Here is an 18,935-nt window from a genome sequence, read left to right on the forward strand (position 1 = left end):
CTTAATGAATATTTGTCACGGCGTACCTCACAACTCATCACCTCAACCTAAACAACATGCTGCAAACAACCTTCAGTCTTAAACGGCTGTATCTGAGGAGCACATCAATGGGGGGCGATGATCAAATTGAACTTTTATGTAAAGTATGAATACAGGAGACTTGGATGATCTGTAGTGGGATGGCGGCACTCAGATCCAATCCAGAACCAGATCTATCAAAAGAACAGACCAAAAATTCCACAATCATTACTCCATCCACATGTCCAAATGCAATCGCAGCCAGCTAACGATGTATATGCGGCATGCCTCGGAAAAAAGACAAGAAATAACACAGAAACAAGAAAGGCAGGGGAAACAATAATGCACATATACAACTAACCTCCAGAGGGAGGAAAACAAAAATCGTCTCTCTTGGTTCCAAACGCCCCAGCGATGCGGATGCCGGTAATCACCAACCATGACCTTGGTATAGCGCGCCGGAAAATGCCCAGCAAAATTTTCAAACCGCGACTCCCCTCCCCTTTTTACATTGAGCTTCGCTTCGTCGGTCCCATACCTGGACCCTCGCTGTCAGACTCGTCGCCTGATGAGTGTGCCGGCTCCTTACCCTTGCCCTTTGGCTTGTCCAAGGGGCCCAAATTGCTCTTACGGCTGGCCGGGCGTTTGCCCGTCGTTCTTCTCACCATCTTTGGTCTATCGCCGCCTCCCTCTTTCTGTCTTGCGATTTCGGGGCTTGTCAGCCCTGCAACCTTTTGCAGCTCCTCGCCTGATGAGTTGCGGCGAGTAGTAGGCGCCGTCGAGTTGGACGTCGTCTTCAGCCCGCGCAGCTCCCTCGCGACGTCTGCGAAACTCTCTTCCAAGGTCTTCATGCGCGCCAGGACAAGCTTGCTCATCCGGTTGCTGTCACCGGCATCCTGGCCTCGTCCCGCACCGCCTAGTCGTGCGTCCTTCATCATAGCCATGGCCATCTGTGTTTGGAAGCTTGAAGGCATGCCTCCCGTTGGGTCATCAGGAACGATGTTTTCGGACAGAATGCTCATGTCAACCGAAGACAACCTTCTAAGGGGGTTCGGGCGCTGTAAGCGCTGATCGATACCCGTGAGAGCTGCTCGGTTCGGCGCCGTTTGTACTGCATCCCTTGGTGGCATGATAGGTCTTGGCCGCGTGTTGGTGACATATGTTTGCCGGCGAGGGGAACGATGGCCACCAGCCGTAGCCGGTTCAACTACTGTAGGGCGGCCATTCTGCACACGCGCACGCGTAGGCGGTGGCTCGGGCGAAGAATGAGAGGATGAGCTAGGCGGCCGACGCAACTCCTGCGGTGCGTACAAAATCGTGTTTGTTGACATTGTCCGGCTGTGTGGCATGCGACGCGCAGATCGAGGAGTAACCGATACGGAGGGCCTACCACTTGATCCCAATGATGAAGATGCCGGGGGTGGTACAAACCCCTTCGTCCTAGGCGTCGTATTGAAGTAATCGTCAATCGACGTTTGGTGTATGACGGGCCCCCGACGGCTGTCGCCAGCGTTCGTTGCGATATCTTCCTCCTCTTCCTCATCATTCGTAACGAGTTCATCGTCGCCGTCTGCATCCGTTTGTTGATTCTCCTCCTCCTTGGCTTTAGCCGCTGCGACAACATTCCGGAAGAAGGAGCCGATGGCAGGCTGTGAGACGAACTCTGCAGGGTCGCTAGCCGCAGATCTGACATCTGATATCTGACGAGATCTCTGTGTCCGCAGCTCTCTAGAGAGGCTGAGCCTTCTATGCCAATCTGGCCGAGCACTTGTGCTTCCGTTCTCCAGGGTCGGCCACTGGGAAAGCTGGAGATGAGGGGAGGGTTCTTCCTCGTCATTACGGTCCATCCAGTTTCGGACCGCATGCTGGGTCTTCTTTCTCTCGTTCCGCCTTTGGTTTCGCAGAGTCGCAAGGCCAGGACCTCGTCGGAAGACCTCCTCCAAGGCATGATCCTTCTGATAGCCAGTGATGGATTCTTCGCGAACGCGCACGTTAGGGCTGAAAAGAGCAGATCGACTTGCCGGGTCTGCAAAGGAAATTGTCCGATCCCGGCCGTGGTGGTGGTGATTTTCGACAAGATCCGTCGGCTCGTACATTGACGGGGCGAGCCAGTACTTTTCGTACAGGAAAATGAAGAACAGAAGAGGGAAGTGCGTGACCTTGATGATTGTTCTGTTCAGTTTGACGAAATGCTTGAGTGGCATGCAGTAACGCAAAGGCATCAACAGCCACGCGAAGATGTTTCCTGGCGCAACGTAGGAAAAGAGCGCGTCGTTCTTGACCATGGAGATAGTATTGATTGCAAAAAGGAACCTGGATTTTGTTAGAAGCTATTTTTTTCAATGAGGCGTGTCTGATTACTCACTGATGCTCTTCTTTAGCATTCGAGGCAATCTTCATAAATGAGTTGGTCAAGACCGTAATGAGAATTGTGCTGGCTTTGTTAGATACAGCCCGTAGCTAGAGACAGACTTGACTTACACAATGACGAAGTGACACATGATCAGGAAGAAGCCCATGAGGCCCCTTTCGAGCCAGTTATACCCTGGCCACAGTTCCCAAGCAGCCGGGGTAAAGCCCATGAGGAGCTGGAAGATCCGGAAGGCGATGTCAGCAGCATTGTTATTACCGTCGGCCAGAGTGAAGAAGACAAAGAAGCCGCTGCACGAGATGAGAATCAAGACAGTGACGGCCACAAGGTCAACGGCCATCAAGCGGAACGCAATCAGCAGCTGTGAGAAGTACTGGTAATGGTCCAGCACGCTGAAGATGCGGGGCAGCAACAAGATGGCATTCGCCGCGAGAACATCGTAGGCAGAGTCATTCCAGTGCTTTGCGTCCACGAGGAAGACCCCATAGACACGCATGAAGTAGTAGACGATCAACAAGAGGAGGATTCCCAAATCGAAAGCGTTCCAAAAGCTCATGATGTAAAGCGAGAACCCCTGTTCGTTGAACCCGACAAGCTCATCCAGCATGAAACCGGCACTCCAAAACCAGAATATCAGCTCCAGCGAGCTGATCCGCGCTGCACGTTGGGCCAAGACAGCAAGAAACAGGGCGATGAGAACGAGAAGTGACAGCGTCGAGAGAAAGAACCTATAGCGCGGTACGCGAAGTCGTGAGAGCTTGAAGAGGGACGCCTGGCGAGGATCATAGAGAACCACACTCCTTCTTCCCGGTACTGATGGCTGCTGGCCCTCCTTTTGGCTGTTGCCGCCAAGCAGCGGCGTTCTTGAATCGGGCTTGCCCTGACCACCAGGCGAAGAAGGGGGTTCTCTGTGCAAGCTGTCTGCAGACGAGTAAAAGCTGATGGCACCGTTCCAGATAGCCTCCAACTGCTGCACCACCAGAGGGTGTGCGAGGAAGTGCTTGGCAGAAGCACGAATAGCAACCTCGAGTGTCGAGGTCCGGGCCGCGGTAAGGCGAGCCTTGGTCCTTGGGTCCGATTTCGGTGCATTTGCTGGCTGTGCGCCAGGGAGGCCCTGAAGGGGGTAAAAATCGTAGGATAGAGCGTCGATCAGCTCACGGGTGTTGTACTCTTTCAGGAGCTTCAGAGCCAACAATTCGCAAACCAGAGCCCTGGTAGAGCTGTTTCCAGCATTCCCTGGGTACATCTGGGCCTCCTTATTGAACTGCAGGCAGTTGGCCATGAGGCAGTATAGGGTGGCGCGGTTAAACTGCTGAGTCCTGATTTGCTGTTGCATAGGCTTGACCAGGAACTGGGAGACTTGGGGGGAGCGTATTTGGTCCCATGATAACGTCGTTTCGGTACGGGTCTGAACAATGATGCGAATCGCGTGGGTAATGCTATAGATGGGTAAGGAATCTGTAGGTTTGCGGTCAGCTTGAGGTCATGAGTTTATAGGGGTAGCCCATGCAGGGCCTCTGGTTGTCTTGTACCGAGATATGTCTCTGAGAAGAGAGGAAGGACAGGCAAGGAGCGCTGGATGCGATCTTCGTCGTCGACGTTGTCGTGGTCGTCCCCTGACTGGCCTAGGCCGTCGTCCTCCTCGTCCTCGTCCTCGTCCTCTTCGTCGTCATCTTCGGCCTCAGTGAAGTCTCCGGTTGCGCGTCGTGGTGGTTCGCCAACGTAGTGGCGATAGGCAGGGCCAGGGGAAGGGGATTGCCTATCGTGAAATCGGTCGACGCGACGGCTGCGATTGTTCTGCTTGGGTCGAAGCAGAGAGGAAAACATTGTCTAGTGGGGATGAAATGCAGCCCGCCGCCTTATGCTATCGTGTCCTACGGCGCCATAGAGGAAGGGTAGGAGACGATTCGAGAGTGCGCGGGAAGGAGAAGGGGTGGGGGGTTCGTTTTCGCGTAAACACAGGAGTTCGTTTCGAGTCGGTTTGCGGTAATCCTCGAGGGATACGTAAGAGAGCGAGAGAAAAAGAAGTCGTTGGGAGCAACACCAGGCCAAAGCACGGCGAGGAGGGTAGGAAATAGGAATTGAAGTCAGGTCGGAATAGACTGGCCGAGCACAATGGTAAATAAGAAAGTGCTGGACAGGCAGGTTGGTAGGCCAGTAGGGTTCCCCGTGGTCGAGACGAAGAAATCGATGCACTGTTTTGTGGGGAAGCTGGCCAAGAGCCTTTCTTCTAGACCAGGAAGAGGGATGTACAGCAAGACCAAGTGACAAGGAGCAAAGACACTGATCCTTGGAAAGTAAAGAGAGCAACAGGGACGTGGGCGAGTGTTAGGAAGAGACACGGGCAAGCAACAGGCGCGTGGAGCGCGGATCGAGATTCTTACGAGGACGATGCGATTTTTAGCGTAGTCGGACAGGTAGAGTGCTAAAAGGCGAGTGATACTGCATGAGGCAGTCGACGCCGGTAGGGGACGGGAAGGCAAGGAACAGGCGAGTAACAGGATGCCCGTAAGGTATCCGTTCCGAGTAAGGTATGGATCTATGTATGGGATGATGTTCACCTCCTGTCTAGGTATGTATATATTTCCAAGTATCCGTATGCACGTATACTTTGAATCGCTAAGGTATGGGACGTATCCGTACATGGTACTCCGTATGTACGTAGGTATGCACCCCAGCTGCAAATGCAGGCCAGAAGCGAAGCACCTCGAAGCAAGATGGCCTGCATCGATGACCTCTTGCAACGAGGAAATCATAACCTGTGACGATAGCGACACAGGGGAGAGACTGCGATAAGGAGTCTGGGTTTTAGCCATTCAAGACCGTTTACCACCCACCATCCGATGTCTTGTCCACACAGCCTAACCAACTTACCAACAACCGAACATGAGCACACACATGGAAGTATGCCGTACGTGTGTAAAGTGCGCAGGTGAGGATCAAGGAAAGGAAACGCGGCGCGCCACTGGGGCGAGTGGAGATGCAGCGTCGCGAAATGTCGTGGTTCTCGCTCGCATCGTGGCAGGCTGGGCTTGCCCTTCCAAGTTCCAAGGATCGAATGGAAGTGAACAAAAGTGGCAGTGATGGAGTGAGTAAACGGGGCATCCAAGATCCAGAGCTTCTCGCCTGGCACGCCTGGGCCGCTCGAGAGTCAGGAATGGGCTAGCGCAAGATCCCTGGGCGTGGGAAGTTGGCCTCTAAAAAGTGGGGGGTTCCAACGCTGCCAATGCGCCACAATGGAAAGTGCGTCAGGCAAGATGCGCCCACCTCTGCCTGCCTCTGCCTGCTGCTTGACTTGCTGCTTCCTGCTTCACCTCAACTTGCAAGAGCGTTCTGGTCAGTGGTCAATTGGAAAGAGCACTGGAGACCGGAGTGGGAAAACTGGAGGCAGGACCCAAATCCAATGGAAGCTTCCTGAGCCTGCGGCTGCAAGTGCTCCCTCATCCTAGCACATACACCCCGGAACTTCATGATGCCCACGTCCACATTCACGCATCGCCGCAGCACCGCAACTGGGTACGCACCGGGGCCAGTCCGCTCTGCGAAATGACACAATCAAAAAAAGGCCCGGGGGAGCTCCATGTCTGTGTCGACATTCGTTTGCTACCCTGAAAGCCGATCCATCGTCCAGCCTAGACGTTTTAACGCCAAACTACCTCCCTAGCACGAGTACGTAGACCGCCCGAGTCTTTGCAGGTCTTTTGCAAGACTCCCGTCGCATCAACTTACCAACTACTAATTGCCTTTGGTGCAGCCAGGCGTGTTTTGCTATCAAAACAACAAAGGGCAAGGGGGGGAAAGGGATACATATTGCCGAGTCTCCGAATCAAAAACCCCCAGTATCCGTGTCCATACCATACCGGCATACTCTGTAATACACTGCACATGCATGCTAATAACATGTCAGTTAAGCCACATTTCTGCAAAGGCACGCACATACACGAGAAAAGTAAAGACGGAAGACGACGACGACGACGACATCAGATGAAAATCGGGCGAGACATGCAACCGCATGACTTTGTTAGGACGAAAAAGAAGGAGACCCCGACACACAAGCGCCAAACACTCCGAAGACCCGACGCACTCAGACACCCGTCCCCGTCCCGCTCTGTCAGACAAGAGACAATCGACCGCCAGACACACAGGTACAGGTGCCTGCGTCTGCCTCTCGTGCCTCTGCATCCACGACTGTATCTGCGGCTTCCTCCCCGACGTCGTCCGGATCAACATCCGTAGCCTCCTTCTTCTCCCAGTATCCTTTATGGTCATCTCTACAACAACCGGCAGGCTATGTAATTACACTCGGCAGCCAAAGGGCGAGAATGAGAAGGGGATCGAACAAAAAGACGTACCAAGCAGACCCAAGAGTTGCCGAAGCTGCCATTCAATGCGTGGACCAATTTCAAAAATTCGACCTGGCAGATAGGCTGCATCCGCGGCCGCGCATCGTCACTTGACATGCGTGACACACGATGCTTGGATACTGACTGGCCTGGGCGGCTGGGCCCTTGTCATGGGTCGATTCGCGGTTCTCCTCCGTTGCTTTCCAAAATTGAATCACAACGCCTCACTCGGCATCCTCAGTTCAAGACAGTCACAAAACCAATGCGACATGTCTCTCCACCGCTAGCCTGAAAACTAGCACAGTTCGCAGGAGAAACAGGGCGAGTCGGTCAGCAACCAGTGAAGCAAACCTCACCTCGAGAGCCCCAGAGTCGCAACAGTGAAGCTTGAGTTGCATCCTCCAGCTCCAAGAATTCAAGCCCCCCACAGGATCAGCAGCACACCTCGAGCCATTCCCTCGCTTGATTGGCCTACGGGGGCCGTCACCGCCATTGGCATCCCACACACACGGATGCACAGATGGCACCTGTTCTGGCCCAGGGTGCGACGCTGCATTTGGGGGACACCGCCGGGATTTTGCTCTCGACGGGCCCCTGCTTCCACACCATTGTCGTTTCTACTCCATGCTACTCCTCCAGTCCTTTTTTCTTCTTGTGGTGGCAATCCCGCCTTCAAAGAACGGGAAGGGAGTGCTTCCCGTTTGCACTGTTTTGGTTCCCGAGAGCGATCAGAGGCACAGCTACTTGAGTTGAAGTTGAGGCAGGCGCACAAAACATTTGGCTCAAGAACATAGTACGTGTGACAAGACTCAACGATACCTTCACACAGCTCGCACTTACACAAGGTTGCCGAAATCCTTCTGGAGAGAATGAGATGGTTGGTGTGCTTCTCATCAACTCGTCCAAGCCATGCACGGAATCTCAGCAGACGCCCGTCATGCCAGGTTACATTGAGACCAACACGGCCATCGGCGATTTATGTCGATTCAGATCTCGAATAGATATTGCAGGGTAGAGGCCGCCATACCCAGGCCAGTATCGCGAACTCTATGCGTTCCACCAATTGACCACACCGCAGCGCAAATCTGCAGGCCCGGCAACAGCAAATTTCGCAAATTCCCTCGCATTGTACAAGCCTCACGAGTCAAGCCTCCACCTTGCCGGCCTGTGTTCTTGCTCCCATTTTTTGGCTCCTTTCGACCTCTTAAATCCCAACTGGCTTAGCCAAGCATTCATGCTCCAGGCTCTTCCGAGACTAGTAAGCTGTCCTGCTTACAGCTACTGCGTATTAGGAAGTTGTCCTGCTTATTCGTACAGCTAGTAAGCTGTCCTGCTTACAGGGGAGCCGCCCTGTCAGAGATGATGTGCTGGGTGAGATCCGTGGGGTCCATTAGAAGCGTCCAATGGAATGTCATCTTCCGTCACTTGACCTGCCTACTCACGCTACAACACTCAGTTGCCGTTTATTTCAACTACTTAGTGAGAATATCACATTCCGATCAACCAGTATAAGACATAAGTATGGCACGTGCAAGTACGTCAAGTCATCCGCATTGTCCGTTCCTTAATACAAGGTGCCGAGAGTTTCTCCAAAGATGCTCCAAAAATGGTATTTAATGAGGGGCTGGACTCGAATTGGCGCCGTGTAAAACGCAAAGCATGGGTTTAAACACCACCGTGGTTTTTTTTTTTTTTTTTTTGTCGCGACGGCTTATTTACTCATTGAGGCGAGATACATATGCGTAACACTCTACCAGTGGCCATTGCCAATCTGGATTTTCTCATGGCCAATTTTCAAGCAAAGAACTAAGGTGTGATTACTCAGAGTGAAACTATGTGGTAAGCAAAGTATTTAGACATTGCGAGGTCTCGATGAATCCGAAGCATTTTCCAGTCGGGGGGGTGGGTTGTTGCCCCAGCTGCCCATACCTACCCCAAATCGAGAGGAATGCCCCGCCAAAAACTCAGCACCGGCATCGGCGATGGCCAGGTGAAAACAGGTGAGAGCTGTTCTCACCTTGGCCGGTGTGCGCAGGTCAAAATCGGATTTTCCACCCATATTTAGTACGTAGTAACATGGAAGTGATTACGCAATAAGCTTACAAGCCAGCACACACATCAATGCTTCAAAAGAGCCACGGCTACCAAACGCTTGTAAGCCCAAGGCCCTAGGTACGCCTTCGTAATAAATCACTACATCGATCGCAAGGTATCGATTTGCAAGGTTATTTGGGGGACATACTATTGCAAGTAGCCTGGTCCATTCCAATCGTGGACTCGGCCAATTTTGGAAGTGATTCACAAGCGGCCGGTCCACTCGTGGCCAGCCACCGTTTTCTCACAGCTTTAGGTTCTTCACCACTGGCCACTCAAGCTAGGTGAATTTGAGGTGAGGAAAGAAATTTCTGCAGGGACAAGACCGACAAAATTCTGCAACCTCAGCCATCCGGGCGGGCTGTTGGTGGCATTGGTGAATTTTGGTGCTGGTGACGCGGGGCTAATTTCCCCGCCCTATGGCTAGAAGCGGCAATGACCCAAACCTACCGCCATTTTCTGCCACTTTCTGCCCACTTGGTAGATAGCGCTAGACCTTTGATAACTGACCGCCTGCGATTTCGGTGAAGCACAAGCCGTAATTTTTCAGTTGCAGATCTGTGTCAACGTAGCCGGGACTCCACCGTCCAGGGATTTTGCCTGTATCATTGGTCAATCCACTCTTAAATTCCTCCCCCAGCGAGGGACGGCCCTGAGGATGGAGGAGGGGGGTAACCAGATGAATTTTTTTTTCTCACTGTCAGAGCAAGGTAAAAGTCTTTGGGTCCTGCTGTTTGGCTCTTCTCTTCCTTCTTCTCTCTTTTTCCTTTTTTCTTTCTCCGACAATGGTTGTCTAGAAACTCGCATAACTTCCCGAAGATCTATCGTGGCAGATGATCGCTGGGGAGCTCCAGAACCAACCTACGAGACTCTTTTGACGAGCTCGCTGCTGTCACTTTCTCTAGCACTTCTTTCTTTCACATCGTTGTTGCTTTAGACCCTCTTCCCTCCGAGAGTTTCTTCACCCGTCAATTTTCTCTGTGCCCCGCATCACCCAGAAGAAACTCCTCCTTCCACAACCGAAAATGTCGCTCACCGTCTACCCCCCGGCTGCGGCCCGCATTGTCGGCTCCGATGACGAGGGCCTCATGGCTCTGGAGCTGCCCGATGGCACCGTCTACCAGGGTTACAGCTTCGGTGCCCAGAAGAGCATCGCCGGAGAGCTCGTTTTCCAGACCGGAATGGTGGGGTATCCGGAGTCGGTGACAGACCCCTCGTACCGTGGCCAGATCCTGGTTATCACCTTCCCTCTGGTTGGCAACTATGGTGTTCCTTCGCGGGAGACCATTGACGAGCTCCTGGGCGACCTGCCCGCTCACTTCGAGTCGTCCCAGATTCACATCGCCGGTCTCGTCGCCCACTCCTACTCGGGCGAGGACTATTCCCACTTCTTGGCAGAGTCATCACTTGGCACCTGGCTCAAGGAGCAGGGCGTCCCCGCCATCTACGGCGTTGACACCAGACAACTCACAAAGTACCTGAGGTCACAGGGCAGCACCCTCGGCCGCTTGTTGTTGCAAAAGAAGAACCTGACCAACGGCACCGCCAACGGTCGCGTCAATGGTGTCGCGTCCTTCTCCATGGAGGACTTCCAGGCCGTTGACTGGGTAAACCCCAACGAGAAGAACCTCGTAGCTGAGGGTGAGTTCTGCCAACAATTCTCTTGAATCGGCTTTTGCTTACTCTGCATTCTAGTATCAATCAAGGCTCCCAAGTTGTACAAGCCTCCTTCGAGCGTTGCCGTAAAGAAGCACCCCTCCGGCCGACCTATCCGCGTCCTGTGCTTGGACGTTGGTATGAAGTACAACCAGCTGAGGTGCTTCCTCAAGCGCGGTGTCGAAGTCCTGGTCTGCCCCTGGGACCACGACCTGGTCAAGCAGGCCGGCGAAGAGTACGATGGTCTCTTCCTCTCCAATGGTCCCGGTGACCCGGCCATGCTGGAAAAGACCGTCAAGAACATCCAGGCTGCCATGGACAAGACCAAGACTCCCGTCTTTGGTATTTGCCTGGGACACCAGCTGCTCGCCCGTGCCTCCGGTGCCAGCACCGAGAAGATGAAGTTCGGCAACAGAGGTCACAACATTCCCTGCACGAGCATGATCTCCGGAAAGTGCCACATCACCTCCCAGAACCACGGTTTCGCTGTCGACTCAAAGTCACTGACGGCCGACTGGAGGGAGCTCTTCGTCAATGCCAACGACGGCAGCAACGAGGGTATTGCCCATCTGTCCAAGCCTTACTTCAGTGTGCAGTTCCACCCCGAGAGCACACCCGGTCCTCGCGATACCGAGTACCTTTTTGATGTCTTCATTAGCACCATTGAGGAGTGCGCCGCCGACCCCAAGGCGCTCAACGCCCCGGTCAAGTTCCCCGGTGGCACCATCGAGGAGAACGAGCGTCTTCACCCCCGCGTCCACCCTCGCAAGGTCCTCATTCTGGGCAGTGGTGGTCTCAGTATTGGACAGGCCGGAGAGTTCGACTACTCTGGCTCCCAGGCCATCAAGGCTCTCAAGGAGGAGGGTATCTACACCGTTCTCATCAACCCCAACATTGCGACGATTCAGACCTCCAAGGGTCTTGCCGATAAGGTGTACTTCCTTCCCGTCAACGCAGAGTTCGTCCGCAAGGTCATCCAGTACGAGAGACCCGATGCCATTTACGTTACCTTTGGTGGACAGACTGCTCTGTCAGTCGGTATCCAGTTGAAGGACGAGTTCGAGGAGCTCGGTGTCCAGGTCCTTGGTACCCCCATTGATACCATCATCACCACTGAGGATCGTGAGCTCTTTGCTCGCAGCATGGACTCCATTGGCGAGAAGTGCGCCAAGTCTGCTTCTGCAAGCAACATTGACGAGGCCATGTCTTGTGTCAAGGACATTGGCTTCCCCGTCATTGTCAGAGCCGCCTACGCTCTTGGAGGTCTCGGCAGTGGTTTCGCCAACAATGAGGCCGAGCTCATGGATCTCTGCAACAAGGCCTTCGCCGCTAGTCCCCAAGTGCTTATCGAGCGCAGTATGAAGGGCTGGAAGGAGATCGAGTACGAGGTCGTTCGTGATGCTCAGGATAACTGTATCACTGTGTGCAACATGGAGAACTTCGATCCCCTTGGTATTCACACCGGTGATTCCATTGTTGTCGCTCCCTCCCAGACCTTGTCTGATGAGGACTACAACATGCTCCGCACTACCGCTGTCAACGTCATTCGCCACTTGGGCGTCGTCGGAGAGTGCAACATTCAGTATGCCCTGAACCCCTTCTCTAGGGAGTACTGCATTATCGAAGTCAACGCCAGATTGTCGAGATCCTCTGCCCTTGCTTCCAAGGCTACCGGATACCCCTTGGCTTTCATCGCCGCCAAGCTTGGTCTTGGTATTCCCCTGAAGGACATTGCCAACAGCGTCACCAAGTCCACCTGCGCCTGCTTCGAGCCTTCCCTGGATTATGTTGTTGTCAAGATGCCCCGCTGGGACTTGAAGAAGTTCACCCGCGTCTCCACTCAGCTTGGTTCCTCCATGAAGAGTGTTGGTGAAGTCATGAGCATCGGCAGGAGCTTTGAGGAAGCCATCCAGAAGGCAATTCGTGCCATCGATTTCCACAACCTGGGCTTTAACGAGACCGAGGCTTTGATGTCTATCGATGACGAGCTGCAGACTCCTTCCGACCAGCGTCTGTTCGCCATTGCCAACGCTATGCACTCTGGCTACACCGTCGACAAGATCTGGGAGCTTACCAAGATCGACAAGTGGTTCCTGAACAAGCTCAAGGGCTTGAGCGACTTCGCCAAGAACATGACCAACTACACCACCAGCGACATCTCCAAGTCCCCTGCAATTCTCCTTCAGGCCAAGAGACTCGGTTTCTCTGATCGTCAGCTCGCCAAGTTCTGGAGCTCCAACGAGATCGCCGTGCGGTCTCTGAGACAGGAGGCCAGCATCATGCCGTTTGTCAAGCAAATCGATACCGTTGCTGCTGAGTTCCCTGCTCACACCAACTACCTCTACCTGACCTACAATGCGACCGAGAGTGATGTGTCCTTTGATGACCACGGCATCATGGTCTTGGGATCTGGTGTCTACCGCATTGGCTCTTCCGTCGAGTTCGATTGGTGCTCTGTTCGCGCTATTCGCACCCTGCGCCAGGATGGCTTCAAGACTATTATGGTCAACTACAACCCGGAGACTGTCAGTACCGACTACGACGAGGCCGACAAGCTCTACTTCGAGAACATCAGCTTGGAGTCCATCCTTGATATCTACCAGCTGGAAGGCGCTGGTGGTGTCCTCGGTGCTATGGGTGGACAGACCCCCAACAACATCGCTCTGCCGCTCCACCGCGCTGGCATCAAAATTCTTGGTACCTCTCCTGAGATGATTGATAACGCCGAGAACCGCTACAAGTTCTCTCGTATGCTGGACACCATTGGTGTTGATCAGCCCACCTGGAAGGAGTTGACCAGCTTCGACGAGGCCAAGAAGTTCTGCAACGCCGTCTCCTACCCCGTGTTGGTGCGACCTTCTTACGTCCTCTCGGGTGCTGCGATGAACACTGTCTACTCCGAGCAGGATCTCGAGAACTACTTGGCCCAGGCTGCTGAGGTTTCCCGCGAGCACCCTGTCGTTATTACCAAGTACATTGAGAACGCCAAGGAAATCGAGATGGATGCTGTTGCCAAGGACGGTGTTGTCATTGGCCACTTCATCTCTGAGCACGTCGAGAATGCCGGTGTTCACTCTGGTGACGCCACTCTCATCCTGCCCCCTCAGGACTTGGAGCCCGAGACCATTGCCAGAATCGAGGAGGCAACTCGCAAGATTGGTGCTGCTCTGAACGTCACTGGCCCTTTCAACATTCAGTTCATCGCCAAGGACAACGACATCAAGGTCATCGAGTGCAACGTCCGTGCTTCTCGATCGTTCCCCTTCGTTTCCAAGGTCATGGGTGTCGACATGATTGAGATGGCCACCAAGGCCATCACTGGCAAGCCATTCGAGGCCTACCCTGCTACCGATATCGCCCCCAACTGCGTCGGTGTCAAGGTTCCCCAGTTCAGTTTCTCCCGTCTTTCCGGCGCAGACCCCGTCTTGGGTGTCGAGATGGCTTCCACCGGTGAAGTTGCTTGCTTCGGTGTCGACAAGTACGAAGCCTACCTCAAGGCTTTGATGTCCACCGGATTCAAGATCCCCAAGGCCAACATCCTTCTGTCCATCGGTTCTTACAAGGACAAGAAGGAGATGCTGCCCGCCATCGACAAGCTTGCCCGCCTCGGCTACAAGCTGTTCGCTACCGCCGGTACTGCCGACTTCCTCCAGGAGCACAACATTCCCGTTCAGTACCTGGAAGTCCTTGCCAACGAGCAGGAGGACCAGCGTTCCGAGTTCTCCCTTACGCAGCACTTGGCCAAGACTATGATTGATCTCTACATCAACTTGCCTTCCAACAACAAGTACCGCCGTCCCGCCAACTACATGAGTAAGGGTTACCAGACCAGACGTATGGCCGTCGACTACCAGGTTCCTCTGGTCACCAACGTCAAGAACGCCAAGATTCTCGTTGAGGCCATTGCCCGCCACTTCGGACTCGAGGTCGGCAGCCGCGACTTCCAGACCAGCCACCGCACCATCTCTCTGCCTGGCTTGATCAACGTCGCTGCCTTTGTACCTGGTATTGCTACTGCCGGAAGCAAGGATCTCAAGGCTGTTACCAAGGCCTCGCTCTCCGCCGGTTTCAGCATGGTCCGCATCATGCCTGTCGGCGTCGATGGCTCAATCACCGATGCTGTCAGCCTGAAGGTCGCCCAGCAGAGCAGCAAGCAGGGTGGATTCTGCGACTTCAACTTCTCCGTCACTGCCACCTCTGACAACTCTGACCGTATCAGCCACGTGACCGGTGAGGTCGGATCTCTCTTCATCCCCTTCAACCACCTGTCTGGAAACATCAGCAAGGTCGCTGCCGTGACTGCCCACTTTGACAAGTGGCCTGCGCACAAGCCCATTGTCACTGATGCCAAGCTCACCGACCTGGCTTCCATCCTGCTCCTGGCCAGCCTGCACAACCGGAGAATTCACGTCACCTCGGTCTCCACCAAGGACGATATCAAGCTCATTGCCCTTAGCAAGGCCAAGGGCTTGAAGGTCACCTGCGACGTGTCCATCTTCTCCCTGTACCTCTCGCAGGATGACTTCCCCGACTGTGCCCTGCTCCCCACCAAGGCCGACCAGAACGCTCTCTGGGCTCACCTAAGCACCATCGACGTCTTCTCCATTGGCAGCTTGCCTTACCAGCTTGCCAGCTCTCTGGGCAAGACCGCCGATCCTTCCGTTGGCATCGCCGACGCTCTGCCCCTGCTCCTCACTTCCGTTACTGAGGGCAAGCTGACCGTCGACGACATCAAGGCTCGTCTCTACGACAACCCCAAGGAGATCTTTGAGCTCCATGAACAGGTTGGAACCAGCGTCGAGGTTGAGATTGACCGTCCCTACGCTGTCCACAACACCAACGGCTGGTCTCCCTTCGCTGGCCGCACCATGCGCGGTTCGGTCCAGCGTGTGACCTTCCAGGACCAGACCGTCTGCCTGGATGGCGAGCTGCTGGCTCTGCCTGCTCTTGGCAAGGACATGTCCACTCACGGTGCTCTGCCCATGTCCCCTGCGATCAAGCCTCAGCTGCAGTCTTTGACCAACCCTGACAGCCCTCGTGACCGTCGCCCGTCGCTGTTCAACACCTCGAGGCCCACCAAGCTTCGTCCCACCGACGGCTACCTGCCCAACAAGAGCAACAGCGGCTTCGAGGACCTCGGTCTTCCCGCCCCTCTCCATCCCGCCGTTGGCTCCAAGCTTCAGGACCTCCTGTCGCAGCCCTCGTCGTGGAAGAGCCACAGCTGCCTGTCTGTCAGCCAGTACACCCGTGCTGACCTTCACCACCTCTTCACTGTGGCTCAGCAGATGCGCCTGGGCGTCCAGCGCGAGGGTGTCTTGAACGTTCTGCGGGGCCGGGTCCTGTGCACCTTGTTCTACGAGCCTTCGACCCGCACTTCTGCCTCCTTCGATGCCGCGATGCAGAGACTTGGCGGCCGCACCGTCGCCATTGCCACCTCTCAATCCTCGGTGCAGAAGGGCGAGTCTCTCCAGGACACTCTGCGCACCCTCGGTTGCTACGGTGACGCCGTTGTGCTCCGCCACCCTGACGAGCACAGCGTGGAGATTGCTAAGAGATATTCTCCCGTTCCCGTCATCAACGGAGGCAACGGCAGCAAGGAGCACCCTACTCAGGCCTTCCTTGATCTCTTCACCATTCGTGAGGAGCTCGGTACCGTCCAGGGTCTCACCATCACCTTCGTTGGTGACCTGCTCTACGGCCGCCCTGTCCACTCCCTGATCTACCTTCTCCGCGACTACGGTGTCCAGGTTCAGCTTGTCTCTCCCAAGGGACTTGCCCTGCCTACCGACGTGCGCAACTTCTTGGTCGAGTCTGGCCAGCTCCTTTGCGAGTCTGAGGAGCTTACTCCAGAGATCCTGGCCAAGAGCGACGTGCTCTACTGCACTCGCGTCCAGAAGGAGAGATTCCCGACGGTGGAGGACTACGAGAAGGTCAAGAACTCGTACCGCATCGACAACCGCACCCTCAAGTCGGCCAAGAGAGACATGTGCATCCTGCACCCTCTCCCGAGAAACGAGGAGATTGCGCCCGAGGTTGACACTGACCAGCGTGCGGCTTACTTCAGACAGGTAAGTTCCTTGACCCTTGAGGTTTGAACAGAATGCTGACAAGTTGCACAGATGAGATATGGTCTATACTGCCGCATGGCTTTGCTTGCGTTGGTTATGGCACCATAGAGATGAAATTTTCTTTTGGCTTTCTTTCCTAATTGTACGGGGAACTTGGACATGAGAACAAAAAATGCACACGTGCAAAAAAGTTTTTAGAACAGTTTGGTGTTTTGGGTTTTCGGACTTTTTTTTTTTTCCCTTTTTCATCGGGATGATAGTATAGACACACACACAAAGTAGGAAGCAACTATTCCTCAAAATTGGCGTATAAGAAAGCGCGCCGTCAAGACGTCCGTTGTTTGGCTCGCGCCATCACGACGTCGTGGTGTAAGAGGGATTACATGTTTTTATTTGGGTTTAGAGGTGTTTTGGGTAGTGCGTATAGTGCGTTGCGTTCGCTACGTTTGTTGCGTACGTTGCGTATCTTGCGTACCTGGATGACGTTTGTTTACGATATGATACCCCCTACCCGTCGTCTGTACGGAATGAAATACGTTTGTTTGGTCTGTTGCGTTATGTGTGTGTCTTGCGTGTATGTGTGTTGTGTGTATTCTATTGTTATTTGTGACGTCTCTCAATGTGTAGTCATCAAGTGGTCCGATCGGAGGACTGATGTGCTGGGCTGATCCCTGCTCCGCACCTGAGCTCCGCAATGTGGGTGTTCTGCGCGCTGCGCCTACCTACATACAATCCGATGTCAACGTGTTTGAGTGTCGAGGTGTGTGGGAAGGGGAGAAGAACGGGTGGAACATTCTGCGGCTGTCCACCCTCAGCAACGTGCTCCGAGAATGTGGGGCGTTTTTTGCAGCTTGCGGTGCCCCTCACTCCAAATGCAAGCATCATGAGAGGGAAAGTTACCAAGTCATGACATGACACTGCAACCGCTTTTTCAGACGCGTAAATCACCTCACCCTTTACACGCTGGTCTACACACATCAAACACACCGCACCAACTTACTCTCGACATTTTACGTACCTAAGCGCGAACTTCGAAGCTGCAATTGATCTGGACGTCAATCCTAGCATTTCCTCGTGAGTCGCTTTTCATTGAGTCACGAAACAATCAACTTTCTTCTGCCCGTGTTCTCCATCAGCTGATGAAAGTTGGGTAATGAGGAAGTTCTGGTAAACAAGACCACTTACTCACCAGCCAAGGTGAACATTTGACCTCTCGCATATGAGGCCCGGCTTCGCATACAGATTCTCGAGATCGCTCAAGATGGCTCTACACCCGCCTCCCGAGAGCGAGAAGCTCATCTGTAAGTTCTCACCACTGCCCTTTTGATCTGCGTAGCATGGCATCCCCGGGTGAAGAGGCACAATGAGAGTGAAAAGGCCGGATCACCGGATCACTGGATGATGAAGACGCCGGGAAAGAACGGCCCTCATCTCACTCTCATGCTCCCCTCCCATCTCACCTCACCAACCCCCTCACCACAAACCCCCACAGAACACCAAAAACTAACATCGCAGTCGCACCCGCCGGCTCCTCCCAAAACACCCGCGCAGACCAATTCACCCTCGGCCGCCTCTCCCTCCCCTCCCTGCACCCAACCTCGCCAACCCACCAGTTCAACACCTGGTTCACGGCAGCCCAACAAACCCACGCCGTCTCCCACCCGGAAACCTGCACCCTCTCCACCGCCTCCCTGCCGTCCGGCCGCGTCTCCGCCCGCATGGTCTACCTCAAAGAACTCGACGCCAAGGGCGGCTTCGTAGTCTACACCAACCTCGGCACCTCCCGCAAAGCAGCCGACCTCGCCTCCAACCCGCACGCGAGCCTGACGTTCTGGTGGGAGGCGCTGCAGAGGCAGGTCAGAGTCGAGGGCAGGGCGGAGAGGTTGACGAGGGAGGAGAGCCAGGTGTACTACGACACCCGCGTGCGCGGGAGCCGGATCGGGGCGTGGGCTTCGCGGCAGAGTCAGGTGCTGGAGCCGCAGGAAGGGGTGAGAGGCGAGGAGGGGGAGAAGGACGATGGGAGGGCGCAGCTGGAGGGGTGGGTGAAGGAGGTGGAGGAGCGGTTCGAGGGCCAGGAGACGATTCCGGTGCCCGAGTTTTGGGGCGGGTTGAGGATCGTACCGGAGAGGGTTGAGTTTTGGCAGGGGAGGGATAGTCGGCTTCATGACCGGTTTGTGTATGACAAGGTGGAGGGCGAGGAGGATAAGTGGACGATCAACAGGTTGAGCCCTTAGGCGGTGATGGTGTAGTTTCTAGGTTAGACATGTAAACTCTGGTTTTTGTTGTTAAGTCAAAATACCATCACTCATCATAAGGAATCACAGCAAGGGAACAATGTGTAAAAGTGAGAAAATTTGTCTTTCCTGGACTACATTACCAAATAGG

At 54.4% G+C, this 18,935-nt stretch overlaps 4 protein-coding genes across 4 annotated transcripts; 2 read left to right on the top strand and 2 right to left on the bottom strand.

Annotated features, from left to right (window-relative positions):
- Nucleotides 1–524: 524 nt before the first annotated feature.
- CCOS01_16329 (integral membrane channel protein) lies at nt 525–4,216 on the bottom strand (the record flags this gene model as incomplete). The annotated part of the gene is made up of 4 exons (XM_060464465.1): nt 525–2,331; nt 2,384–2,452; nt 2,500–3,847; nt 3,922–4,216. The coding sequence occupies 4 exons, from the start codon at nt 4,214–4,216 to the stop codon at nt 525–527; spliced, it is 3,519 nt and encodes a 1,172-aa protein (XP_060304961.1).
- A 260-nt stretch (nt 4,217–4,476) lies between these two features.
- On the bottom strand, nt 4,477–5,034 carry CCOS01_16330 (uncharacterized protein; the record flags this gene model as incomplete). The annotated part of the gene is made up of 1 exon (XM_060464466.1): nt 4,477–5,034. The coding sequence occupies one exon, from the start codon at nt 5,032–5,034 to the stop codon at nt 4,477–4,479; it is 558 nt and encodes a 185-aa protein (XP_060304962.1).
- Nucleotides 5,035–9,851: 4,817 nt separating this feature from the next.
- On the top strand, nt 9,852–16,658 carry CCOS01_16331 (carbamoyl-phosphate synthase; the record flags this gene model as incomplete). The annotated part of the gene is made up of 3 exons (XM_060464467.1): nt 9,852–10,467; nt 10,522–16,550; nt 16,602–16,658. 3 exons carry the CDS (start codon nt 9,852–9,854, stop codon nt 16,656–16,658), a joined length of 6,702 nt encoding a protein of 2,233 aa, XP_060304963.1.
- Nucleotides 16,659–17,769: 1,111 nt separating this feature from the next.
- On the top strand, nt 17,770–18,784 carry CCOS01_16332 (pyridoxamine 5'-phosphate oxidase; the record flags this gene model as incomplete). Its single annotated transcript, XM_060464468.1, has 2 exons — nt 17,770–17,851; nt 18,066–18,784. 2 exons carry the CDS (start codon nt 17,770–17,772, stop codon nt 18,782–18,784), a joined length of 801 nt encoding a protein of 266 aa, XP_060304964.1.
- Nucleotides 18,785–18,935: the final 151 nt, after the last annotated feature.

The sequence above is a fragment of the Colletotrichum costaricense genome (genome assembly GCF_030867565.1).
Source record: "Colletotrichum costaricense strain IMI 309622 chromosome Unknown Scaffold_29.1, whole genome shotgun sequence".
NCBI classification, from domain to species: Eukaryota; Fungi; Ascomycota; class Sordariomycetes; order Glomerellales; family Glomerellaceae; genus Colletotrichum; species Colletotrichum costaricense.